Source organism: Humulus lupulus, chromosome 6 (genome assembly GCF_963169125.1).
Source record: "Humulus lupulus chromosome 6, drHumLupu1.1, whole genome shotgun sequence".
Lineage (NCBI taxonomy): Eukaryota > Viridiplantae > Streptophyta > Magnoliopsida > Rosales > Cannabaceae > Humulus > Humulus lupulus.
Window position 1 is genome coordinate 223,882,226 of NC_084798.1, and position 19,234 is coordinate 223,901,459.

Below are 19,234 nucleotides of genomic sequence, written 5' to 3' on the forward strand. Positions count from 1 at the left end.
CACGCTTCAGACAGAGAAACCTTTACAATTATTGTACAAAGGCTTATGAAGTGACTCAAACAATGCATCATACTTGTCATCCACATTAAGTGGAGATTCATCATTGAAGTCACTAGTTGGACCAATGTCAAAATACTTACTACCAATAGCATCATGAAGACCTGCCGCCAAATCATCACGTTGATCTGAATCTTCAACATTATCCTCGGTATCGAATAATCCTTCATCTTCTACTTCCTCTGCTTGCTCACCATGGTGATACCACCTTGTGTAAGTACTAAGAAATCCATGAGTGATCAAGTGCACCTTTATCACATGCATGTATTGTGATTTCTTATTCACGCATCGACAACAAGGGCATAGAACCATCCCATTAGAGGCCATGGAGTGTCTTGCAACACTAATGAATTCATTCATTCCAGCAGCATATTCTGCTGAAAGTTTATTTGGAATATTTATCCAATGACGATCCATGAACCAACAAAATGGTGTCCCTTGTTGTAGTTGGTAGAGCTGATGATGAACCCAAATTCTAGAAAGAAGACATAGGAGAACAAGAGCAAGAAAAAGAAAAAGAAAGGATGGTAAATATTAAAGATTTTTCTCTTTTGCAGATTATTATAATTGGAATAGGAAAATAAGAAATAAGAGAGAGTGGGAGATTGATTTGGGGGAAGTGAAATGAAAAAGGAAAGGCTAAAAAGGATGAGGAAAACAATGAAAATTCTGGCGTGATAGCCTTTCATTTGAGGATTCTGTAACAACAAACAAAGATGATACAAAAAATAGACTAAACCAGTAAAACTACATTCAAATAGACTTAGAAATAAAGAAATTTAAATAAAAGGTTCAGCTACTTGGAGCAGCTAAACAGTTGAGTTCTCATAGGGCTGTTTTGGCAATTATATTTACTTGTGAATGGACAATAGAGTGAAATTTGTTATGGAACATGGTCATATTTTAGTCACAGGGGCACTAGAAGTTGTCGGGATTACTTTTAATAAGAGATTTTCATACTAGACGCAATTCCTACATAAGAAAAGTAGAAATAATTAAGGTAATTAAACAACAGATGATCATGAAATTATTCACTTTTTAAAATTAAACCCCAGTTCTTTCTTCTCAATAATACATCACAACCCTGATTTTTTATTTTTTTTGTTACAAAGACATGATGATGATCCCTGTTGTAAATGGTGAGAGTAGGAATTTCAAAACGTGATAAGATCAAAATTCAACAAGGCACAGAAAGGATGATACGAATGACCAATAAATTAATGCCTTAAATAATGTTTAGCATATATACCAAAAACAACAACAATAATAATAATAAGAATCTCGATTTGATGATCACCATAGTTTCCAATCATCAAGTACAAACATTTCTCAAGAGCACTAGTACTAGTAATACTATATATATATATAGTTCTAATATTGCTAGTGGCTAAGGGGGTTTGACAGAAGAGAGAGAGCATTTTTATAGGGTCTTTAAAAGTCTGAACCCACCAAGCAGGCCTTATGGCCACACTCTGCAGCGATATATGTAAAGAAAGGCTTTTGGAAAAGACTGTAAATGATGCATGAGCAAAAAGGAAGAGAGATAAAGGGTACTACATGCCATTGAAGGTGAGTCAGTAAACGTGGTTGTGTTCTGTACATAAGAAAACAAGAAAATCGATCTTTAACTTTGATTGTCTTGTTTTGCTACATGGAAAAGAGAGAGAGAAACCCCCCATCCATAGCTTGTAGTTGTAGATAGATATAGCTTAATTCAGTGCAACAGTAACCTGCACTCCATGCACACACACACACACACCACTCTTACCCTACTACTACTACTACTCTCACGGTACTAACACCACTTCATCTTACTCTGTTTTCACATGCCAAGCCAAGCCATCTCTCAATGTAATTGCCACCTGTTCATTAATTGTCTTCTTTGTTGGACTTCTACCCCTTAAAATATAAAAATAAAAGGTCACAAACCCAGTTTAACAAGCTTTTGATGACCTCTCCACCTGTGTTCCTTCTCATTTTTCCTATGTACTTCTGTTTTTTTTTTTAACTCCCAAGTGAAATGAAAATTCCTTCAGCTGCTCTAGTAAAACATGTGCAGATCACCTAATACTCTTACAATCTCCAATTCAACTAAATTCACCCCATGAGGAAAAAGATAGTAAAGAAAGCAAAGATGTGTAGACAACAATGTAATCCATTATAGTCTTCGTCCTGCTCTAAGTCTCTATGTGGTCCAACAAAAACCTATAAAAGAAAGCTTACACATAAGTAGAAAAGAGAACCTACCCAAACAAAAACTCATAAATCATTTCATCTGTCCTTTATGTATGGAATATGTATTTGCTGTTAGCAGTATGTATAGACGACGATGGTGTAGACCTCGATGAGATCGTCTTGCCCCATTCAATTGAGCGGCTTGGGCATTTGGTTGAAATTATGGCATAAACCTACCAAAAGTCATATAAATAAAAAAAACAAATAAATAATATATAGGAGCAAGTTTGGTTGAAATTATGGCATAAACTTAAAATGCAATCTGATACGAGTATGGGCGTTTCTTCTCATAAACCTTCTAAGGATTTCTGGGCTAAAGGGGAGGACGAAAGAGGCACCCCGCTCATGCACATCTGGGTTTTTCTTCTCAGGTGGCGGTCGACGAGTATGGGTTCTTCTCTCAGGTGAGGATGGGTGCTTCTTCTCAGGTGATGGTTAGCGTCGGGGCCTCGGGGGTACTCTCGCTGAGGACGGGCGCTTGTTCTCAGGCGATGGTCAACGTCGGGGCCTCCGGGGTACTCTCGCTGAGGATGGGCGCTTCTTCTCGATGGGGGTTTCTTCGACTGGTTTTCTAAGAGGGAGAGAGACCAGACCAGAGTATTTTTTTTGTCTGAAAGGGTTAAATGATAAAATATATATTATTATGATTTTGTTTTTACTGATAGTTAGAATTAATTTAATTTTAATTTTTGTTTTTGTAATGTTTATTTGTTTTTAAGATTTGTACCCTTTGTTAAAAATAATATGACATGTTAAAAATAAGTAAGATGACATGTAGGATATTTTTAACACATCATCACACAACTCAGCATCATTTTTATTAAAAATTAAAATAATAAGAGGGAAACATTGGCGCCAAATGCAAAAAAATTTCCCTCCAGTATATGTGTAGGGCAACACTCTTTACTTACCCATATTATTAGTAGATAATCATCCTTCTAAAATATTATAATATTGGCAATATTTACCTACCAATAAATCTTACGAATAAATATTGGTGGGTAAAAGTTCATTTTACCTACCAATATATATTGGTAGGTAAAGATCAGATTTCTTGTAGTGCCAGTGGGAGACGTTGGATGTCCCCCTGGCCATTTAATTAAATTTGGTCTTCTTCCTCCTCATAACAACAAACAGAGAGCATCATATACGAAAAGGGGGCAGCGATTTTAGGGTTTTCAAGGTTAGTTTTGTTTTAAATTTTTATGAATTTTAGATAATTATTTTGATAAAAAATCATAGGTTTAGCATTAGGATGAGTAATATACATGATTTTGTGTTAGTTTTACATTTTTATGCATTTTTTTCTATACATTGTTAGATTTATTAGTTTTTCCATGGAGGTTTTTTATAGATTTAAGATTTCATTGATTTTTTTTTTAATTTAACCTATCACATTGTATAGATTTCATTATAATATATATGTTCATGATTTTTTTTAATTTTTATCATTATTTATTTCAAAATTTAGATATATTTTTGTATGTATATTTAAACTTTTTTTTTTAAATTCTAACTATTTTGTTATATATATATAGTTATGTTTAAATAAATTTATTAAATAATTTTAAAAATATAAATATATGAAAAAATTTATGTTTTTGTTGATTATTGAGATTTTAGGTTATGAAATATTTTATTGATTTTTTGTTTAGGTTATAATTAGTGGCTCATATTGGAGTTTTTTTTTTATTTGTTTATCAATCATTTACTTATTAGGAATTTAGTGATATTTGTTTAGTAATGTTTAACATATTAATTAATTTAATTTCGTAGGTTGTGATTTTGGTGGTGAGATTTTAGAGAGTATTTTGCATCAAAACTTCTGTATCAATCACACATTTGAGGTAATTAAGTTTCTAAAATTACAATAATAAGTTATATATTGCTAGATATTTAGTGATATTTTATTTATTATTTATTATTTATTAATTTAATTATATTGGTTTGTGGATTTAATAGCGAATTCGATTACTACTTGAAGTAATTTTGCTAGCTTTTGTATTATTAATTGCAAAAGGTAAATATATATTCTCTTACTTCTACTTTTAATATTATTAAACAAATGTTAGAGGAGTTTGAATATCTTAAATATTCATCCATAGTGAAGTAGGTTCTGAGATTAAAATTGTGTGCAGCGGTGATAACGGAAGGTTGAGAACTTGTGTGTTTTAGTGTGAAGTATGTTCTAAGAAATTTGATTGTGTGTTGTGGAGCTATAAGGAAGAAACTTATTGTATGTTGTTTGAATTGTTTGTTTTGCTATTCACATGCAGATGGTTAGGTCACTATCATAGGGGAAATGCTGCCCGATTTTATCTAGGATAATAAACAATTAATTTTATATAGACATTCTATAAGGAAGAAACTTATTGTATGTTGTTTGAATTGTTTGTTTTGCTATTCACATGTAGATGGTTAGGTCACTATTATAGGGGAAATGCTGCCCGATTTTATTTAGGATAATAAACGATTAGTTTTATATAGACATCCAACTTTATCACGTGCTTATTTAGTGTCGTTTCTTTTCTTTTTGATAGACATAGGAGAATATATGGATAAATAGTTGATGTCAGCGAATAGGTTATCTGCGGAATATAGGATCGGGGTTGATTTGTTCTTAAGGTTTTGTTCGGAAAATGTGAAAGACCCAAATTTTACTTACTGTCCATGTCTTAAGTGTGGAAATGTTAAAAAGATGGATCTTAAAAAGATTAAAGAACACTTATATTTCAATGGGATCGACAAGAGTTACACAATTTGGTATTACCATGGGGAGAAAGCTCCTATTGCTCCAACTCTGCCAAGTAGACAAAAAGGAGTGAGGAGAAATATAGTAGAGGAGAACTGGGATCCATTAGATGAAATGATTGACGACACACATTTTGGATCAGGAGTAGACCCAAATAAGTTTGAGACACTCCTTAATGATGCTGAGAAACCAATTTACCCTGGTTGTACAAGATTTACAAAATTATCTGCGCTTCTTAGGTTGTACAATCTAAAAGCTAAACATGGCTGGAGTGATAAAAGCATTACTGATTTATTTAGTTTTTTGAAGGAGTTATTGGCCGAAGATAATGAAATTCCAATTTCATTTTATGAGGCAAAGAAGACGTTATGCTCATTAGGCATGCAGTACGAAAAAATTCATGCATGTCCTAATGATTGCATATTATATCGAAATAGCTTTGCAGATGCAAAATCATGTCCTACTTGTGGTGAGTTACAATGGCAAAAGAAAAGAAATGGTGACGATGTCAAGGAAGGAGTACCTGCCAAAGTTTTGTGGTACCTTCCGCCAATTCCTCGTTTCATCCGATTGTTTAGAAATGCCGAACATGGTAAAAGTTTGTCGTGGCATGCTAATGAAAGAATAAAGGATGGTAAATTAAGACATCCAGCTGACTCCCTAGCTTGGAAAAGAGTTGATTTGAAGTGGCCTTCTTTTGGAAATGAATCTCGTAATATTCGTCTAGGTCTTTCGACTGACGGGTTTAATCCACACGCATCTCTTAGCAGTAAGTATATAGTTGTTGGCCTGTTATGCTTGTTATTTACAATCTACCCCCATGGTTGTGTATGAAGAGAAAGTTTACGCTTTTGACCTTGTTGATATCAGGACCTAAACAACCTGGTAATGACATTGATGTCTATCTAGCCCCTCTTATATAGATGACTTGAAAACTTTGTGGGATGAAGGGATTAAGTTTATGATGCGTATAGGCAGGAAGAATTTAATCTTAGAGCGGTCTTATTATGGAAAATTAATGACTTTCTTGCTTATGGAAATTTATCTGGGTTTAGTGTGAAAGGATATAAGGCTTGCCCCGTTTGTGAAGAAAAAACATGTTCTGAGTACTTGAAACACTCTCGGAAAATATGTTATATGGGACATAGGAAGTTCTTGCCTAATACGCATAAACTTCGGACTTGGAAGAAGGCATTCAATGGTAAACAAGAGTTTGAGGAGGCTCCTGAGCCATTGAATGGGATCCAAGTACTTGAGAAGATGTCTAAAATTGTGTTCAAGTTAGGGAAGCCTAAAGTTCATACACCTACAAAGATGAAACGTAGTCGTAAGGCTAAGGTTGTTGAGGAGCCAAAAGGGTGTTATAAAAAGAAATATGTTTTCTTCGAACTTGAATATTGGCCTTTCTTACTTATACGCCATAATTTAGATGTTATGCACATAGAGAAAAATGTATGTGATAGTTTGATTGGCACTTTGTTGAATATTCCTGGGAAAACTCAGGATGGAATTAAGGCTAGACAAGACTTGGTTGCAATGGGTGTAAGGGATGAATTAACTCCAAAACTAGATAAGAGACGGACATATTTACCTGCTGCTGCTTACACTCTTACTAAAGAGGAAAGAATGGAAATTTGCAGATGTTTATTTAATATAAAAGTTCCAGACTGATATTCCTCAAATATAAGGTCATTGGTAGACATGAAAAGTTGTATTTTGACTGGTATGAAATCTCACGATTGTCATATTCTAATGCAGCATTTACTACCAGTGGCCATTCGATCTGTGTTGCCTAGGAAGGTTCGAGATGTAATCACAAGGTTATGCTTGTTTTTCAAGTCATTGTGTTGTAAGGTGATTGATCCGCTTAAGTTACCTAAGTTAAGAGATGAAATTGTTGAGGTATTGTGTGAGTTGGAGAAATATTTCCCGCCGGCATTTTTTGATATAATGATCCATCTGACAGTTCACTTGGTTAAAGAACTAAGATATTGTGGTCCCGTTTATTTAAGATGGATGTATCAATTTGAGCGATATATGAAGATTCTTAAGGGGTATGTTAGGAATAGAAGTCAGCCAGAAGGATGCATCGTCGAATGCTATATTGCAGAAGAGGCAGTTGAATTTTGTTCTGAATACCTAACTGGTGTACAAAGAATTGGGTTAAATGATGTTGAAAATTTTGAGATTCAGAGTCGTCGTGGTAGCGTTGTATGCACAGTAAATCGAGATATACTAGATGAAGCGCATCGTCTTGTGTTGCAGAATTTAAATGAAATTCAACCTTATATCGAGTGAGTTATATTCATATAATACATTTAGTTTAAGTTGTGTAATTTTGTATGTTCAGTTGTTTAACAACATATGTATAATTGAAGGGAACATTTTAATTGGATAAAAACCAAATTTCCATCCAAGTCAAGGAACTCAAAATGGTTACAAGACGAACATTATCAAACTTTTATTAGTTGGATAGAACAAAAGGTAAATTGTGTTGATTATGCAAAGTTGTCATTAATAGGTAATTACAAGATGACATGGTTGGTTGTTTTTAGTGATTTGTTTTTGGTATGTTGATTTAATAGGTTGTGGCAGAATTACAAAACACATCAAATAAGGTTTCAGACATCGCTAAGTGGATTTCTCGAGGACCTTCTGTTAATGTCATCAAGTTTTCATCATACATGATTAACGGTACTCTATTTAACACTAGGGAGTGCGATAACAACAAAAACAAACAAAACAGTGGTGTTAGCCTTGTTGCTAAAACTGTGCAAGTCTCTAGTGCAAAAGATAAAAATCCAGTTGAATGTGATATGACTTTTTATGGAGTAGTTAAGGAAATTTGGGAGTTAGATTATATCACAACTTGAGTACCTGTTTTCTTTTGTGATTGGGTGAAAAGTGACAGCGGCATAATATATGAAGATTATGGTTTCACATTAGTTAATCTAAAACGAATTCGGCACAGATCTAACCGATTTATATTAGCTTCACAAGCCAAACAAGTATTTTATGTCAATGATCCTTTAGACAACCAATGGTCAATTGTTCTTCCAATGCAAACAAGAGAATGAAACATTAAAGATGGTGATTTACATGATATACCTCTCGAAGAAGAACTTGTCACATTCACCGCACTAGAAGATAATGATGAAGTTAATGATGATTGTATTTGTTTCCGTGAAAACGGTGAAGGATTATGGGTTGATGATAATGGGTCTTGAGGTACCATTTAATGAGTTTGATATGTTTATGATATGTGAAATTTTTAGTTTCATATTTTTGTTTCATCTTTAATTCAAATGTTTGTATAACTTTTTTTTATGATTATGAGGTTCCAAAATGGTTATAATAATGATATTTATGTGTTTACAGATGGAGGGTGATCCATTTGGTGGTAGTTCTGATGAGGGGGAGCATCGCCCTCATTCTCAGTCAGTGGAACAAGAACAAAAAACTACGAGAGGACGTACATGGATGTCTAAAAACACCAAAAAAAAAGGAGAGAAGGACATCTTACACCTGTTGAATACAACGAGTATGGTCAAATAGTTAGTGAGACTAGAAGCAATGTTTCATCACAACTTGGAGCTATTGTTCAAGCCACTGTGTCCATCAACACTAACACTTGGAACGATGTTAGTATGGTGGATAAAAATATAATATGGGATACAATGAAGGTATGATTTTATTAATTATAATTCATTTAATGTTTTTAAAATATATATTGTTTTGACAATATGATTCTTATTACTTTCAAACTTGTAGAAAACTTATGAATTGGACCCCAAACAAAAGAAACAAATGTTGATGGATGCGGGAAAGTACTTCCGAAATTGGAAGACTAATCTCACAAGGGTACACGTGTATGGCGCTATGAAAAAATTCCCAAATGAGTTCCCGCCAGCTATTCCACTTGGATTTGAGAATGTCATAACTCCAGATGAATGGTTAAAGTTTGTGAACTCAAGATTAACTCTCGAGTGGTGTAGAAAGAGAGAAGAGATGCAAAATTATCGAGCATTGAATAAATACAATCACAACCTCTCTAGAGGAGGCTATGTGCGTATTGAAGAGATGTTAATGGAACAAAGTGGGAAAAGTCTGTCTGAACTTGACAGGGCAGACTTGTGGAGCATGGGTCGTCGGAATGCAAAAGGAGAGCCAGTTGGAGAGGCCTCTGAGATTCAAAAAAATATTGTAAGTGTTCATATTTAATAATGTTGATATATCAAATTATATATTAGCTTCTACATTTAACTTTCTGTGAATATTGTTTCACAGGATCATTACCGACAACTCCAAGCTCAGGGTAAATGGGCACCTGATGGCCTTGATGATGTGCTGACGAGGGCGTTGGGCACTCCTGAGCCCCAAGGATGTGTTAGGGCTGGAGGACACGGTGTGTCCCGCACAGTATACTGGAATACTCCAACACCTACCTCAACGAAAAATAAATCGAAAGCCTCTTCTTCGAATGACGACATTAGAAAGGAGTTTAAAGAAAGATTTTGAAAACAAGAAGAAGTGCATCGTCAACAAGCGCAGCGTCTAGAAGAGCGCCTTCAGCAACAAGATGAGCTATTGAGAAAATTCATGGCCCAACAGAGTGGGTCGGGATCCAACGTTGGAGTCCCACCAGCACCACCATCATACTATGTGCCCGACCCACCAGTGCCACCAGCGCATGCATCCTACTATACTCCTGACCCACTAGTGCCTCAAGCAAAAGAACAAATTATTGCACTACAACCGCTTTTGCAAGAGGTAATTAAACTTTCTTGAATATTCTGAAACCAAATAAATTTATTTACTGTTTCAACATGCTTATTTGTATATAATATGTTTCTTGCACAGGGCCGAGCATGCCAATTAGCGATTGGTTCGGTTTCAAACGTTGTTGCATCAGGTAAACTCATTGAAAGAGAGGCAGCCAACAACTACCAAGTTATGATTACTAGCGTTATTAAGCCAACATGTCCTCTCCCTTTTGCATATCCTGATTTGGACATGTGCTTAGTTGCTCAAGCCATTGGGACGCCAATAGTGTGGCCTAAGGATTTGGTCATTATATCTAAAGATATATATCATGAGGTGATGCCAAATTTTTACATAATTATCTTTACAATTATATATTTATTTGTTTGCATCTTTTTTAATTGTTGATATTGTTGTATACAGGCTCCCTCTACAATTAGGACCAGATCACAACGAACGAAAGCTCCATCAACACAACAACCACGAGAAAGAAGACGACCACAAACTCCTCCAACACAATTGCCCCACACTCCATTGGAACGATTACAAAATATCGTATCTCATTGGGCTGATGGCGAGTGTGTCAATCTAGGCATAGAGTCTGAAGTTTTTTATCAGGATATGTCTCACTGTTATATATTTAAGGATGACATACTTCAGTTTGCTCGAAAGAAGAAGATTGGAAAAGCAGTGGCCGTTAGCTACATGAGGTATATATCTCACAAAGTTCGTTCATTTAATATTCTAATTTGATTTATTCAATCATATAACAATTTTCATATTTTTGTAGTAGGTTCATTTACAGATATGTGGTACAACAAGGTCGCCAAAATAAGTTTTTATTTGTCAATCCTAATATTGTTGCCACTCAAGGGAGTTCATTCGACGATCGTGTTCAAAATCTGTTCAGACGATGCAATGACATAAAATCAAAAGAACAAGTTATGCTTGTCCCTTGGAACCATGGGTAAGTTTAAAAAGTTGTCATTTTTCTGACCCATATCAATACTTTCTTTGTTTAACATTTGAGTTATATTTTTTTGGTTTTTCTTATGCAGTGAACATTGGATGTTGCTTATTTTGGCACCGTATGCATATCATGTTTATTGTTGTGATTCGGTGAATTCAGATCTCAATAACTGTGAGGAGATTGTATCAGTGATCGTCAGCGCTTTCAATCTTTTTTTCTCTATGAATCTTCCTGATGTCGAGATCCCTGATACTCTACGCATTAAGCAACCTCAGGTAAGTAATTACAACTTAAATTTTTTAACTTTTATAATTATTAAGTAGAATAATATGTATGCATTTTTTTAACAAGTTTCAATTTAAAAATGAATTACTGATACTTTTAAATAATTAGTGTCCACACCAACCGGACAATGTGACATGTGGATACTACATAATGAGGATGTTGAAGGATTTGATTGAACATGCGAGTCCCAGACATTACTTGAGAACGGTATTATTAATTAAAATTTACAAATTATTTTTGAAACCATATATATAAATGTAATCAAATAATTATTTAATATATTTTACTTTATATTTTTTGCAGCTAACAAGTACAGCATATACAGAGGCACAAATTGACGAGTTTCGACAAGAATGGGCGACAGATATGTTACCAATAATCCAAAGTAACCGACCTCGTTGATAGGTTTTTTTTTATTTTTTACTTCTTTCTTCATACATAAATGCAATATTTGTTAATTTTGAATATGTCTAACATATATTGTATTTTGTTTTTTTATTTTTTACCTCTTTCTTCATACACAATGCAATATTTGTTAATTTTGAATATGTCTAACAAATATTGTAACAAATATTGTATTTCTTGTATATGTCTAACAAATTTTGTGTTTCTTGCATATTTTTATTTTATTAATTATGGCAATTTTAATTTAAATTAATATTAAATTGATTTCAATTTAATTAATTATTAAATTAATATTAAAATAATTTCAATTTAATTAATTATTAAATTAAATTTAAATAATATTAATTATAAATTTATTTATTTTTTTTAAATTTGGGAGACTTTCAATGTCTCCCATTGGGAGAGGTGGGAGACTTCCCACGTCTCCCAGTGGGAGAGGTTGAAAGTCAAGGATTGGCATGTAGTATCACAATCTTGATGTTGTCGTTGACAACCTTGTTGGCAGTGATCCTGATTTGCAGTGACATTAAGCTCGACTTGTCAAACATGTTGCACTCTCACGTGAATACATTCACTGGTGGCATGACCGTAAGGAAGCTCATTTAGATCAAGATCGTTGTCATCATTTTCTAAAACTTGGTCAGGCACTGGCGCTATTGCTGGAGGAGGAATTCCGTTCTTCAATTCTGCGTTTTCTTTTCGAAGATTCACCAGTGCGACTTCCATCTTTTCTTGGGTTTTTTTTTAAGCTTTGATTACTTCTTCAGAGTGTTCTTGTGACGCTTCCATTAACTTGCACATCCAATCCAACTGTTCGTTGATGTCAGGCGTGTTAGTCAATGCTAGGACAGTGTTTATTTTTGGAGCCATGACTTCTTGTCCTTCTTTAAGTCGCATAGTTACCAGCTTGGAGTTGTTGGTGATTGTTTCTCGAAACTTTATCGTGAAGTTCCCACAGACGGTGCCAATTGTTGATATTGAAATTTTTCGTTGGGGTAATCTTGGAAATTGATATTTCTTCTCTAGTCACTTTGCTTCACTTCTCTTATTGGAATCTTGAATCTTCGAGATGAACAACGCACTTGAGGGCTACCTGTAAGAAAACTTTCTTATGCTTAAGTCAGAAGAGTGTTTTTCAAGCAGAGTAACGAAGTAAGAAAATCATATGCATTTGTTGTTCCCAACATTAGCTATTTAAAGGGATTGAGAGGAGAGTCATGAAACGAGTGGGAACGTGTGATTGGTTAAAACGTAATCAACTTTCCTGCCCCTAATCGTCCTCTTCTCATAATAATTAAGGTATTAATAGACAATGATGCCCTTTGCCGCTTCTACGAGGATCTTACATTACCTTCCCAGCAGAAGCTAGGCTTTTGAACTGATTAATTCAAACACCCCATATTTAATATTTGTAAAGTAGGCTATTTGGGCCAGACCAGAAGCTTTGGGCCCAATATTTTACGATGAATTGGATCTTGGGCCAGGTAAAGCATTTTTTGGGCCTATCAGTAATCATTCTCATGAAAAAAAGAAGAAGAGGGTAATATCACTTTTGCATTTTTCATGGACCAACATTAATGCAGATAAAAATTGAAATAGTAAATCCATTTTGTAGTAATGCAAAGAGGAATAACTTGACCAATGAGTTGTTATTAATCAAAAGTAAAAAGTATATATAAATATATATATATATACATGTCTATCCAAAACCTACAACAGATGGTCCAGCTAATAATATAATATTGTCTTGTGAATTTATGTATTATATTTTGTTGTCTTGTGAATTTTAGTACATATTATTGTCTTGTGAATAATAGTATTTAGTTTCTTAAGAGTACTTGTGCAATGATTAAAAATATTGGATTGTTGTTGGTGTTAATTTGGACTGATTAACACTTAAATTAAAAGCTATATATTTTTAGTGCTTGGATTATCATGATCTTTTCAAATCATTATATATATCACATATCTTTAAAGTCACAGGAATATTTTCTGTAACATTTCTTTCTACTTTTCCCCTAGTATTCCATGATCCATCATCTATATTCAACAAAATTAAATTATTGATGTACTATATATAGCTATAATAATGGAAACACAGTCATTATGCTTAATTAGTCAATAGTAGAAATAGAAGACATTAATGCAAACATATGTGTTAATTGCTCTTCCAAGAGACATATACACCTTTTTCCAGCGGGATGTATGGCTACACTCAATTTTAAACTAGAAATTTTTTTATAGTTAAAACAATATTCTGTCTTTGTTCTTTTTTCCACTCTATGTGAAAAAAGGTGTATATGTTAACTTTTGAAAAGAAAAACAATAAAGGAATTAATATCATCTATTTTGGTTATGTAAAATGTGAGAATAAAAAGTACAAGAATAATTGGAGTAAGAAGATATTATATTTATTGTGTGGTTCTCTTGAAATATTTCCTATTGTTTGAATTAAATCATGGACCATGGATACATATGTATACATATTCAAAGAGAAATAATAATGTCCCTTATTATAACTTGTGTTCTATGCTAATTTTCTTCACACATATGGGGCCATCGGCCATGCATTATTTTCTTTATTATTACTTTAACTTGTCCTTGCCCCTTTTAAATAATTGAGAAGCAGGAGAGAACAACGTGTATCACAAAAATGTGATACTTCCATCGACCACTCAAATTTATTTTAATATAAACTCTGTTAATAAAAAACATGTTAATTTGGTTTTTTAAATTACTTTTAATAGAATATGATCACATGAAAGATGCAATAATTTATGTTACTCACTTTGGTGTCTAGCTATAAATTAAGAAAAAAACCGTAGCTGTGTACTCTATCCACAATTGAATCTAATGAAAGGGAAAGCTATGGCACCACACTCTAGTGTTGTTTCTTCTTCATCTCTTCTCTCAATGTTTCTTATTTTCACTTTGCTTCAATCATCACTACTCAAAGCCACTGAAAAAAAGGCAAGAATATACATATATATTATTAGTCTTTTTCTCTTTATTTATTAAATGAAGTTTATGTTAAAATGTATTCATGCAGACATATATTGTGTACATGGGAACACATTCCCATGGTCTGAACCCTTCCTCAGATGCTCTTGAAATGGCCACAAAATTTCATCACAGCCTTCTTGGATCTTACTTGGGAAGGTACTTGTGTTAAATATATGTATATGTGTATATATGTATATGTACATTATTTATTCTAGGTATTTTATTTCTTGTTGTGCAGTGAGGAAAAGGCAAAGGATGCCATCATTTACTCGTATAATAGACATATTAATGGCTTTGCAGCAATTCTTGATGAAGTAGAAGCTACAGAAATTCGAAGTGAGCATTTTATCTTTGTTGTTATGTTAACTAATTATTTAAGAATTGATTTAACTATATGCAATGTTGATTGTTACAGAGCATCGAGATGTGATATCGGTTTTCTTGAGCAAAAAGGTGAAACCAGCCACAACTCGTTCATGGAAGTTTCTTGGATTGGAAAGAGATAACGAAGTCGTTCCTTCTCAATCTATTTGGAAAAAGGCACGCTTTGGTGAAGATGTAATTATTGGAAACTTGGACAGTGGTACTTTTATTTATCTCTTAATTGAAATCATATATGTATATTTCTTATTGGATTATTAATTTTAAATGTGGTGAGAGTTGGTTATTGGTAGGTGTTTGGCCTGAATCAAAGAGCTTCAGTGAGTATGAAGGGATTGGACCTATCCCATCAAAATGGCGTGGAAGTTGTCAACCAACCATTGGAGATAAAATTCATTGCAATAGGTTGATCCTCTTATTTCTACTTTTTATTGTTTTCCTTTTGAGTGTTGTTTTTTGACACCTTAAGGTGTCTAACACCATATGAGGTGTCATCTCATAATTGGTTAGCCCTACCGGTGGGAATTCTCCAATAGGAGCTTCACTTTAAGCCCTACCGGTGGGGCTCTCAGTGTTCTCGACCCGTGAATAATTTTCGGTGTGATTTTTTTTATGACCGTGTATATTGTAGCTATTTAGAGTATCTTGCAAATTTTCAGAAAATTCTGAATAGTTTACAGTACCAAAAACTAAGTTCAAACATGTTGTTGCACGCGTGACTAATTTTTTTTATGCACGTGGAAAGCAACATTTTTTAACCTAGTTTTTTGTATTGTAAACTATTCAGAATTTTCTAAAAGTTTGCAGGATGCTCTATATAGCTACAATATACACAGTTATTAAAAAAATCACGCCGAAAACTGTTCACGAGTCGAGAAATACTGAGGGTCCCACCGGTAAGGCTTAAAGTGAAGCCCCTATAAAAGAACTGTCATATACATATATACACATATTCATTTAGAATGAGTAAAAGATTAATTTTGTAGTTGTTTTTTATGCATATTACATTGAGATTAGGCATGTATTGTAGTAATTAGAGGGTGAATTGTAAGAAAAATTTCTACATCATTAATTAACTTTTAAATTTTTGTATTTGTATATCTTTATCTTTCCAAATACTTTAGACTTAGCTATTAGTCCTTTCATATCTTTTTTTGCAACATTTTTCTGTCAAATTAATGTAATTTTCATTTAATTAAAGGTTCCAACATATACCACCATTTCCATTTAGATCCTTAACTCACATTTGAATCCTATTTTCCCAAATAATTTGCATATTTTTGTTTTAAAGCCAAAAATAAATTGGGGGATAGAATATTAAAGCCAATAATAATAAATTATAAATTATAAATTGAGAACCTAGCTATATACAATATGTGATATAAGTTGTACAACTAACTATGCATATATATATATATATTATTAGACAATATATAGAAATTTAAATAGGAACAAGCACATTTTTATTTATTTATTTAGTCAGGCATGCATGAAATTTTTGATAGCTTAATACATACATACATATATAAATATATATATTCTATAGATTATTTTACTTGTAATATATATACTATACGCAAAAAAAAAAAAAAACAAACAAACAAAGAAAAACAAAAAAGTTACTAAACGACATTACTGTTTTTAAAGTTGAATAATCTTTTTTCTCCAATTTCCACCATAGGAAGCTAATAGGAGTCAAGTACTTTAGCAAAGGCATTCTGACACTACTAAAGATGTCCAACGCCTCTATACCTAAGGAAAACTTTTTCACTAGTCGAGACACAGATGGACATGGGACTCATACTCTTTCCACAGCCGGGGGTAGCTTTGTCCCCAGAGCAAATATTTTGGGATTTGGAAATGGTACCGCTAAGGGTGGTTCTCCAAAAGCTCGTGTGGCTGCTTACAAAGTTCTATGGCCTACGGGTGACGGTGCTGACACATTGGCAGCATTTGAAGCTGCAATAGCTGATGGCGTGGACGTTCTTTCTCTCTCTCTTGTTTTCCCTGCAAGTGATTTTCTTGATAATCCCATTTCAATTGGAAGTTTTCATGCCATTATGAACAACATTGTCGTGGTTGCCGGGGCTGGAAACGATGGACCTGATCCTAAGACTGTAAATAATGTTTCACCGTGGATGTTAACTGTGGCAGCAAGTACAATTGATCGTGAGTTCAATAGTTACGTAACTCTTGGGAACAAAAAAAAACTTAAGGTAAAACATATTTAAGTCTTTCAAAGTTTGATTTATGTAATATTTTGTAATTATATATAATACAATGACAGGGAGCAAGCCTTTCATCAAGTAGCTTGCCTTCTCAAAAGTTTTATCCATTGATCAATGGTGCAGATGCTAAAGTTGCTGAAGTAAATCCTCTAAAAGCGTACGTAGGTTAAAATAATATACTAAATGCTAGTTTAACTTGTTAGATAAAATTAACTACAGAGAATTGCTGTATGTTTTGTCCAGTACATTTTGCCGTCCTAATAGTCTTGATCCAAATAAGGTGAAGGGAAAGATCTTGATTTGTGTAGCTGGGGATGAGATTAGTCCCTCTAACAAGAGTCACCAAGCTCATCTTGCTGGCGCTGTTGGAATGATTCTAATTAATCATATTCTTATTAACGACACAGAAGCTGAGACCTATGTTCTTCCTACATCTCATCTCAATGCCACAGAGGGAACTTTTGTATATGAATACCTCAACACTACTAAGTACCAACTAAAATTCTTGAGTTGTTTCATTATGCATCTTTTCTTCACCAAAACAAAAATGCTTATTAACTTTGACCTATGATATTTTTGTCAATTCAGGAACCCTATAGCTTACATATCTCCGGCAAAGACTGAAGTGAGAGTAAAACCATCACCAATTATGGCTTCATTCTCATCAAGAGGACCAAATCCCATAGAGCCAGCTTTGCTCAAGGTCTACCTTACAAATTCTCTAATTTCGTTCTTGTTAAATGTAATTGCTAAATGACTTTCTCCTTGTTAAATACAATCACAGCCAGATATCACAGCACCTGGAGTAAATATTCTTGCTGCATTCACTGAAGCTGTTGGACCAACTAAACTAACATTTGATAAACGTCGAGTCCCATTCAATATAATTTCTGGAACTTCGATGGCATGCCCTCATGTTTCTGGGATTGCTGGTCTTCTCAAAACACTTCATCCAGATTGGAGTCCAGCTGCAATTCATTCGGCTATAATGACTACAGGTACATATATTTATAAATATATATATATATATTCCATGTACTTGGGCTAAGATTCCTTATTTATCATGAAAATGAACTATATGCAGCAAGAGTACAAGATAGCAACAAGGGGCCATTGTTGGATTGGAACAAGAAAAAAGCATCACCTTTTGAATATGGTTCAGGCCATGTGCAACCAAATCGAGCTATGGACCCTGGACTTGTCTATGACCGAACTATTGAAGATTATGTGGACTTTTTATGTGCTCATGGCATTGATGAAACATTGCTTGAAAAATTTACTAAGAAGCCATATAATAAATGTCCCACCTCATTTAATCTAGCTAACTTCAACTATCCTTCCATTGTGGTTAATAATCTTAGTTCACAATCAGTGATAATTACTAGAAAAGTTAAGAATGTTGGCTCCCCGGGTACCTACAAGGCATATGTGAGGGCCCCAAATGGAGTTTCTATCTATGTTAAGCCCACAAGCTTGAAATTTAGCAAAATTGGTGAGGAAAAGAAATTTGAGATTATTTTGAAGCCAAAGGTTGTTGGGAAGCCTAAAAACTATGTGTTTGGACAGTTGAAATGGTCAGATGGGAAGCACTACGTTAGGAGTCCCATAGTAGTCAAGTACTAGAAGATAACAGAAGTGTATGTACAATATTTTGATAATATTAAAGTACTTTATCTATAAAGTTCATGCAGTTTTATATATTTATGGATGCTAGAAATGTACCACCAATAACAAATTTAATAATATTATTGGAGTGATCATGATTTATGTAAATTTCTGTTATTTTTTTTTTAAACTCCAAAAATATTCATCCTGAGTTTTATTTACTCATTTTGCCTTCAATATATGAAAACTTGTTTTACTCTTAAACTATATATATATATATATGACAATTCTTCTATAGAGGCTTCACTTTAAGTCCTACCGATAAGGCTCTCAGTGTTTCTCGACCCGTGAACAATTTTCGACTCGACTTTTTTTTATGACCATGTATATTGTAGCTATTTAAACCATCCTGCAAATTTTCAGAAAATTTTAAATAGTTTACAGTACCGAAAACTTGGTTCAAACATATTGTTTTCCATGCACATAAAAAAAATTAGTCACGAGTGCAACAACATGTGTTGAACGTAGTTTTTGGTACTGTAAACTATTCAT

General features: G+C 33.6%; 1 protein-coding gene across 1 annotated transcript; it reads left to right on the plus strand.

Moving 5' to 3' along the window:
• The first annotated feature begins 14,286 nt into the window (after positions 1–14,286).
• LOC133783578 (subtilisin-like protease SBT5.4) lies at positions 14,287–18,777 on the plus strand. The gene is made up of 11 exons (XM_062223233.1): positions 14,287–14,435; positions 14,515–14,624; positions 14,707–14,804; positions 14,884–15,051; positions 15,143–15,254; positions 16,531–17,065; positions 17,137–17,234; positions 17,321–17,566; positions 17,666–17,780; positions 17,862–18,075; positions 18,162–18,777. The coding sequence occupies exons 1-11, from the start codon at positions 14,319–14,321 to the stop codon at positions 18,698–18,700; spliced, it is 2,352 nt and encodes a 783-aa protein (XP_062079217.1). The 5' UTR covers positions 14,287–14,318; the 3' UTR covers positions 18,701–18,777.
• The last annotated feature ends 457 nt before the right edge of the window (positions 18,778–19,234 follow it).

What these genes read in the sequence shown, in the direction of transcription:
- LOC133783578 (XM_062223233.1), top strand. Translation starts at nt 14,319, where the DNA reads ATGAAAGGGAAAGCTATGGCACCACACTCTAGTGTTGTTTCTTCTTCA. An exon ending in GGAACAAAAAAAAACTTAAG is followed by an intron (nt 17,066 to 17,136) that starts GTAAAACATATT and finishes ATACAATGACAG; the next exon opens with GGAGCAAGCCTTTCATCAAG. An exon ending in GAAGTAAATCCTCTAAAAGC is followed by an intron (nt 17,235 to 17,320) that starts GTACGTAGGTTA and finishes TGTTTTGTCCAG; the next exon opens with TACATTTTGCCGTCCTAATA.